Source organism: Amblyomma americanum, chromosome 4 (assembly GCF_052857255.1).
Source record: "Amblyomma americanum isolate KBUSLIRL-KWMA chromosome 4, ASM5285725v1, whole genome shotgun sequence".
NCBI lineage: Eukaryota > Metazoa > Arthropoda > Arachnida > Ixodida > Ixodidae > Amblyomma > Amblyomma americanum.
Window position 1 is genome coordinate 174222779 of NC_135500.1, and position 9223 is coordinate 174232001.

Below are 9223 nucleotides of genomic sequence, written 5' to 3' on the forward strand. Positions count from 1 at the left end.
ATGCTATTCTATTGAACAAGCTTGACGCTTATAGTCATCGCTTAGAAAATGCTCTGCGTCTGCTTCGGTCACACAATATTTCATCTGTACCCAAAATAATCGACTACAATTTATGTACCCTTATGTATAAATCTGTTAGAGAGCTACTTCCATTTTCGCTAACCTCCAGCGACCAAATACCACGTCGCAATGACACGTTTTGCTAACAACCACGAATTGTTACCGCCTAAACCAAACACTGATTACAGAAAACAAACAGTTCAATTCTCTGCTACCACAATTTGGAATACATTACGAGTTACTAGTTTTAAACATCATTAAATATTTATGCCTTTAAATCCACTCTTCGTCAGTTTTTACAATCACCCTAATTGTCTTTCTCAAGGTAAATTGTTCCAGTATTATACATATCATTTTATCACTTATTTATGTTGCTCATTTTATGCTGTTCATTATGCAATTAGGTGTGGAATCGTTTTCATTCAAACAAAAAACAAAACTGCTAGTAATATTTTCTCATGCTTCACTCACCTATTGATTCCAATGACTGTATAATTTTTGCAACTGCTGATTGTTTATTTTTTACAATTGTCTTTACAGGAGGTCCCGTCCACAGTTGCCGAGTTTGGGACCTCCTTCTGTATTCCAGTGTTTTTGTATTTTGTAACCTGTAACTTGCAACATGCAACGTGCAGGCCACTGCTTGAGAGCACTATCTACTGCCGCAGCCAATCACACCTCGTGTTAAACTGCAACACACTCTCGCGCTGTGCATTGCCCATCGTCGTCACATCAACTTCCATCTGCGGCGTGAACAGATCAGATCAGCTTAACCTCGACCAGGGCTTAACCAAAGTCTAATATGTGCCAACAACCCAGCAAAGCAAAAACAATGAGCCGATCAGACTAAACACATGCTTTTGCATGTCTATTCGGTTTAATTATGTTAAAACCCTACCATTTTTGTTCATTGAAGGTGAGTGTCGACTTTTAGCTAAACCCTTATATTAGCCAGTGCGAAGCACAGAAGCGATGAAAAACTGGAAATTATTGGCCTGTGCCTGAAATCGTCCGCCGTGAAAGTGGAAGCGTGTACTAGTCTACCACTGCGTGCCTCCAGAACGCTTTTAGCAATGTCAAAATCGCCAGCCCTGAGTTCCTATAAAGTTGTAAAGTCAGAAAAAATGCAAGCACATCTTTACTGCTGCACTGCTGCACGTAAGCAAGGCTTTGAGAGATCATTGCACGACACTGAAAGCCAGAATGGTTTGCGATCATTTCGCTTTCGATCGTCATGTGCTTCGATTTCAAATCAGCCAGCAGAACCCCAGTAACATTTACATGTGGCCATCACTTCAGTAGTGCAAGCAATGTCGTTGCATACTGTACATTTGTGAGGAGACTTGTCTAGAGTGCTGAAGAGGTGTGCCGTGGAACACATCATAGCATGCAAGTGCTGTTTTAAGGCAATATACACTTTCCTTGCTTTTATTTACATGCAGCTTCGCTTAAGTGCATGCACTTGCAGTGAAGTCTAGTACCAGCTGTAAAACTTCGCTTAGTTTGATCTGAAAGGGCCACTCAAGCACTCCAATACAAGCCTGCACATGTCTGTATGCTGTGGCATAGACTCGATGCCATCGAGTCAGAGTGTGCTCTCAGAGGGGCCGTGGGGTGGGTTGTAGACACAGGCTCCTGTTGCTGCTTTCACTTGCAGGTGATCCAGTTTCCAGGTGTGAAATGGATAAAGTGTAATTTACTGATCAGGTCTAGTGTGTAAACTTACCCTTTGGCAGCAAGTTCAATGGACCTGTCTCGCCGCGCATTTTTTTTCTTGCCCGCCAGCACTTTCTCAAATGTGATCATCTCTCATCGCTCCGGTCTTTTCGCTTAGTGATTTTATTCTATGGATCAGGAAAAACTTACAGAGCAAAAAATATAATTCCGTTGCTTTAACTGAAGCTTGCATTACAATGAGATACAATTCGGTGAGCATTATTGATGCATCAAGGCAGCAGTTGAAATGGCCAGCCACGGTTGTCACTGCAGATGTTCAATTAAAACCAAAGGAAGCTATAATGGCACCGAGTCCTTGTCTGGAAGAAAGAAGTCTTCTCCCCGAAATTCTGCGAACAAATGGCTACTGATGCTGTGACTGGCTTGGCAGTCAGCAGTTTCTGCACCCAAAGCTGTCTTCTCTTCGGGCTGCTAGCAGAGGTCAAGCAATGAAATGATACCTTTTTGTTTCTTCATCTCATTGGCATGCAAAAAGGCACATAGCAGCACTGTTTTGCTTTCTTTTTGCTGCGACGTTCCGGAGCAAAATCCGAAAGTGCTTGCTGATGCATCACCAGCAACACACAGCAGGAATCTGCCAGGAGAGTTCTCTGAAAAACGCGTTTTGAGCGCAACTGCGGTGTGTGGCATCTGTGTTCGTGAAAATTTCCCAATATTTTTATAGGAAAACTGTAAAAACAATGTCTGAATATGCCGACAACACTTCCAAAGGAGAATTGAATCCGCACACTGCCTATCCTTATACCCCTGTCGCACGGCATTCCTCGAAGGACCTTCCGGCAAAGGAGTCTCTTTTCACCAAAGCAACTAAAGCTCAAAGCAGCAGCAACGCAGCTACACGGTGCAGCTCAAAGGTGAAAGTGATTGAGGCTTAGCACCCAATGCTGTGCATGAGGTGGATGAAGTGAGTGTTTCAAAATTAAAGTGGGGTATTCTATTCACTCGTTGAGCTCCGACAATTTTTTATTCTTATTTCTTCCTTACGAGAACTGCAACAGCTACTCTCATCAGCAGCAGCAGGTTTTGTATTTTGCATTGGCCAACAGGGACACTTGATGTTGCTGCAACAATTTTACTGTCTTGAAATCTGGGCATAAAATATAAACACCCATCGAAAAAGCAAGAGCAGACGAACCTTTCATATTTTTTTAAAAGATGTTTTCAAACATTGTTAGCTGCGTATATTTTTTTCTTTGCTTTTGCATTTTGACATTGGACAGCACTGCAATAGCAGGTTCTTGCGCCTTTGGGCTCCAAAGGTCTAGGGCCGGCGCCTTCTCCTTCAAGGCCCCTAGCAAAGGTGCAACATTTGTGCCGTGTAGCTGCATTCTTTACACTTGAAAATAGGCCCCGATTCTCAAAGGGCTTTGTGGTGCCCACGTGACCGGGTATTACACTATTCCATGGCACCACAGCGTGGCGCCGATTTCATGAAAATTGCCAATAGTCACACGATACGTCCTGTCTTAATTTGGTCTTCAGTCCTGGTATTTGCAAAGAGAGGTTAAGTTGCCGATCTCGATATTGTCATTCCCCGTAATGAAGAAAACTGCAGAGTGAGTACTCACCATAGGCTCTTAATCCTATTTCTTTTCTTTCTCAACTGACCTCTTTTACAGCAACATCTGCACCTCTTGTATCCTTGAAAAAGTTACGGTGGGCACTTAAGGTCTTTACATGCTGTGAATGAGAAAGCATCCTTTGACCCAAATGCCTTTACTGCAAAGGCCTTTACCCGGAAGTCATTTGTCTTGAAGGCTTTCACCCTAAAGGCCCTTACCATAAACGCCTTTGCTCTAAAGGCATTTACCATAAAGGCCTTCACCCTAAAGGCTGTTGACCTAAAGGACTTCAACCTAAAGGCTTTTATCATTGCCATTGTTATTAATGATCCTCGTCATTTAGTAACGACCTTCATCATTCCAAAACTACTGCTATAGCTATAGTCGGATACAACTTTAAGTCAGCAGAGAAACTCCGCCCGCATTCAGTATCGCCGCACTGAATTCCTCCACAACAAAAAAAGTAGACCATTGTTAAAACTTATCTTGTTACCAAAACAAGAAACTAATGACAAGAAAAAATTTATAATAAACTTCAAAAACTTATCTTGTTACCAAAACAAGAAACTAATGACAAGAAAAAATTTATAATAAACTCTAGAATTTTGATACCTGGCTTGTTTAATAACTACTGTCAAACATTAAAAAAGCTGATTTCGTTTACTGTTGTGACTGGTTAGTGGAGTAATACAGGTTGTTGTGGACTGTGGCCCAGTGTTAAAAGCTGCTGTTTTTTTAAGTTGTACCCTGCTGCATCACTATAACTATATGTAACACTAAACTACTACTGTCTCGTCTCATGTCAACGTTTCGCTGCCTACGATCACCCATTACTATCCTATGGTCTGCTGCTGACAGCATGCAAAACCATGGTGATGTCATGTTTTGGTACCGCTTTCCTTGGTCAATGCCGCCGGGTTTCGTTGCTGATGAGCCATTAATGGTTTAGCATCAAAAACTATCCATCTAGACTGTCTTCACATTGGGGTTTGTGGTTAGTTCAACAGTTAAATAATGACTCATGAGAAAATAAAAAGAGAGCCTATGTCAACACTGCAGTCCTTAGCCAAAGCACTTATTAGCATGTATTAAACACCATAACATGTAAAATAAAAGTATGCTATGGTACTACAGGAATTACACAACCACCTGTTACTATTCACCAGCAGTCAACAGGGATAGAATGTTCAGCCAGAATTCAGTCCTGTGCATTATATGCCAGGTACGTACTACAGTCAGCAAATTATGGTTATTACATGTTCATGACAAAACACTCACCCTGAGGACACACTTGCCAACGGGCTCATCCTCTGCCACGGTGATGTTGTAGAAGCTCTGGTCAAATATGGGCTCATTATCATTGACATCACTAATGGTGACAAGGAGCGTAGCACTGGCTGAGAGTGGCGGTTCTCCACTATCTGTGGCGAGCACAGTGACACGTGGCACAGGGCTTGTCTCGCAGTCAATGGGAGTGCGTGTAGTAACCAGGCCTGTGCGTGGATCCACATGGAACCACTGCGAGTATGTGTCCGGGGTGTGCTGTATCGAGTAGCGCAGCATTGAGTTGCGCCCTTCATCACGATCAGAAGCAGTTAGCTGCAGCACTGATGTTCCCGGATCAGCCACTTCCAGTACACTGGCATGGTATGTATCCTGGTCAAACTCGGGTGCGTTGTCATTTGTGTCTGTGACAGCCAGCTCAAAAGCCCGAGAGGCATTCAGCGGTGGGCTGCCCTGGTCGGTAGCTGTGAGCAGCATCCCATAACGAGCGCGCGTCTCCCGGTCCAGCGGCTGTGCCACCATTACCAGGTAGATGATGTTATCCTGCGTGGCTAAACCGAAGTGGCCATCTCCTCCACTGAGGCTCACATTGACATTGGCATACTCTGCTTTCGAATCCGGGTCATTAACACTGACACGAGCTACCAGCTCTCCAGGACGTGCATCCTCAGACACCTTCGGTGACGCGTCATCACTCAGAAAGATGAGGTTGATGCTGGGTTGGTTGTCGTTCACATCGGTCAGCAGCACTGACACAAAGGCAGTTGCCTCTAAAGGCTGGTCTCCACAGTCACGTGCCACTACCACCAGCTCATGAGTGTCCTTGGCCTCAAAATCCAAAGGCTTGCTGACAGACACTAAGCCTGATTCAGCATCGATGGTGAAGAGACCATCACGGTCACTCTGGCGCCGGTTGATGGAATAACGCACACGGCCGTTGTCACCTGCATCAGCATCAGTCGCCAACACACGCAGGACAGCAGTGCCGACGCTGGCATTCTCTGGCACTCGCCCAACATAACGGCTCTGGTTGAAGGCAGGCGGGTTGTCGTTGACATCCAGGATAGTGATGTTGACTGTCATGGTGCCACGCAAGGGTGGGCGGCCGCCATCGTAAGCCTCCACCTGGAGGCTATAAGAGGGCGTCACCTCCCGGTCCAGGGCACCGCTAATTTGCAAGTCCAGGTACAGCACATCGTCCCGCTCGCGATGCGAAGCCAAGCGAAATGCCCCATCCACATTGCCGGAGGCTATTCGGTAGTGCTGCGTACTGAACTCGCCCAAGTCCCGATCTCTCGCAGGGCTTAGGGTACGCTTCACATCCCGCGGTGTGTTTTCCGGAAACTCGAGGGACATGCTGTCCACAGGAAACATGGGCGCATTGTCGTTGACGTCGAGCACACGGATGGTGACCCGCACATTGTCACCGCTAGGTGGTATAGCCACAAAGGAATACTCGCTGCGTAGCTCCCTGTCTAACACCACACTGGTGCGCACCTGCCCGGAGGCCTGGTCAATGCTCAGATCCGAATCCACAGCAGAGCCAGGTGCAGGAACTATCAGGTACGGCGGCTGCGTGCCCGTGTCACGCCCGATGACACCCACCAGGCTGCCAGCGGGCACGCCTTCTGCCACCTCAAACTCCTGAACAAGCTCTGCAGACACCGCCAGGCAGCAGGCCGCCCAGAGGAGCCACTGCCACATGGTGGCTACGGGTCATGAATGGTCCCTGCAAGAAACAACAGTATTTGCAACGCACTGTTTGCCTGCAAGAATTAAAACTTGACTCCCATAATAACCATGCCACATATATGGCCTGTTAATCATCAGTGTTAGTTGGAAGGAACTATTACTTAGCAAAAAAAAAAAAAGTTTTCTAGAGCAGCTACGTTAACTTAAGTTCATTATAGCACTAAAACGCAAGAAGTGAAACAAAAGTTCGGCAGCAACTATTATATGACTTTAGTGCTCTGATCCTGCACTGTACTAGAGACAAGCTGAACAAAAAGCTCTGCAAGGACCCTTCTCACGTGCACAGGGGCCACAAGGCCCCTACAATGTGTCTGTGTGACTCAGTTTCTTGGGACCTCTACAGCACCTTTTGTGGTAGGAGGGCAGCAAAATAGGGCCATGGTTAATCAATGATGTTAAATGAAAAGACAGGAAATTAAAAAGAAAGCATAATGTCACACTGTACAACCAGAGGTTGAAAGCTACAATTACCAGACAGGGGTAGAGAAGAACACACTGCTGTGGCAGAAAACAGGATAGAATGAAGAGAAGATGGAAGTTCATTCAAACAGAAAACATGAATTCTCAACAACTTAATGATTTTTTTCAAACAGCATATTCACACAATTAAAGAGCTTGATTACATTCACTATTCTGCATTAACAGCCATATTAAAGGAGAGTAGTGCTGCAGAAACTTGCGTGCCATAGTAACAAGAATACTGCAATTCATTATATAAACCAGTTCTTCAGAAATAATCAGTTTAGAGCGGAGTTAAGCTTGATGAAAACAAACCTTTACAATAATCGATAACCTTTTCAATAATATTAATTATGCTTACATTGGCAGTGTATCAGGTTCCATTTAACAGGCACTAATTCTGTTTAGTTGTATGCCTACAGAATTTTATAGCAGCAGATCATCTGATGCGAAATTCCCGTGTCCAAACATTCCAATTTTCCCAGCAAAATGTTACAAAAAGCAGCTAGTGCAGTGATCTTTGAGCTTAATATATGCTGAAATTTTTTTCTCAGGCTGGTGCACTGTAGCATTCAAATATGCAATTTTTTTATTTTGCTTTCAATAAAATAAATTCGTTAGAGTGCATCACTGGCAATGTATTCAAAAGCTATCTTCAAAGCAGCTAAAAGCTTCCAATTTTTTGTGGCATGGTTTTGTGTCAGTGGTTTATTATCTATGGCATATAAATAAAATGGCCAAAACAGTTCCAGTGTAAACATAAACAACTTGACACCATAATGCTCAGCTAGTGACCCTCTCCTTTATTTCATTAAAACACAAATATAGAGGTACATGCCTGAATCTGCTGCTTGACTAAATGAGAAAGTCATGTCAGAGAACAGGAAAGTAGTTCTCTTCATGAGAAGTCAGAACTCTGGCATACTACATGCGCACAAATTTGTGTAGCAGCACTGCGTCACACTCACAATACCTTCCCGTTAATTTGAAAGATGAAAGCTCAAATGGCGCGCCCTGATGTTGCGGATAAGTTAACATACCAGCTAGTTATATGCGTGTGGGCTAAAACGAAGCGGGCGACTACGCCCACCCAACAAAACAGCGCGCCCTCACGTGCTGAAAACGCGCAGGGCGACGGGGCAAACGCCGTTATTAAGCGCGCACACAAAAGCGCCGTAAATGCAGATAATCCGGATAACCAAACCGGGGGTGAAAGTACGATGTTCTTAAGCTTCCCGGGCTAATCAACTAGGAGACCGCCAACACGAGGAGCACCTTTGCTGCGATACTTTAGCTGCGCCAGGAATGGGCAATTATATGGGGTGAAAGATGCCTAAAACGAAACGTTAACCGGACCACTGCATCCTCAAACATTTCTCGAAGCACTGCTCTTCGAAACCTCCGCGCCTAACACACGCGAGGTCATACACCGGAGCTGTGACGTTTAAAGCGGTGCAGTGCACGCAAGGGCGTGAGTTTGACAGCAGTGAGCGCGCTGCCGCTGCACGCAGGCCACTGCGCCGTAAATTAGCGCTGCACTGCATTCCGACCATCGCGTCTGCAATCCTCAGACTCTCACTTTCAAACGTTTACGCAAACTATCAGCTTGACCCTCACCATAAGATTAGGCGCAACTTACGAGCACATCGCGACATGGACATTAACATGGTTCGCGATTTTCGCACGGTTCCTGACAGGTACACAAAATATAAAAACAGGTAAAAAGAATGCCGGACGAAAACGATCGCTTCTACAAGACGGCCTTTCCATACACCTAGCAAATGGTAAGGACGAACTTTGGGACGTACAAAAAAAAAAAAGCTACGGCAATAAGAACGCCGTTTGACTGTGTTGACACCACGTCCAGTACGGGACCGCAACTCGACAACTCCGCGGCCATGCCTTCGAACGCAGGTCGGCACGTCAAGTGCGCGTTCGAACCGACCGCCCGCATTCCGCGGCCCACGCCGGCCTTGCCAAGGTTCCCAGGTGCAGGCCCGGCAGTAACACCGGCTCGAAGTGGGTTCAACCTCACCTCCGGTGCGGCGGTGCACCTCTTGGGGCCAAAGGAATCCGACCAGCCATGGCTCGAGCGCGGAGCTCTGCTGCTGCTTCTGCTGCGGCGAGGTCCCGGCGGACTCGCTCAACAGGTCGAACAAAGAGGGTCCCAGATTGTTCGCTGCAGCAGTCAGCCCGGCGGGCCGGGCAGGAGAGGAGAGGAGGAGGCTGGCCGAGCCGCTGACCTCGCCGCGTACCCCCTCTCCCTTCCGAGAACGTGACGTGCCGCCGCCGTTGCTCGATGATCCTGGCCGCAGGAAAATCCGGCGTGCTCTTCATCAGTCCACTTGCCGAAACACACTCGATCCCAC

At 46.1% G+C, this 9223-nt stretch overlaps 1 protein-coding gene across 2 annotated transcripts in view; it reads right to left on the minus strand.

Moving 5' to 3' along the window:
* The window catches only part of ds (dachsous cadherin-related 1), an 82831-nt gene extending 73810 nt beyond the window's left edge, over nt 1–9021 (minus strand). For both annotated transcript variants that reach the window (XM_077662266.1, XM_077662267.1), the window contains exons 1-2: nt 8890–9021; nt 4638–6372 (exon numbers count right to left, since the gene is read on the minus strand). In XM_077662266.1, the coding sequence (XP_077518392.1) occupies nt 4638–6347 (1710 nt within the window). In that variant the 5' untranslated portion in view covers nt 6348–6372; nt 8890–9021. The remainder of the gene's footprint in view (nt 1–4637; nt 6373–8889) is intronic.
* Between the last annotated feature and the right edge of the window lie 202 nt (nt 9022–9223).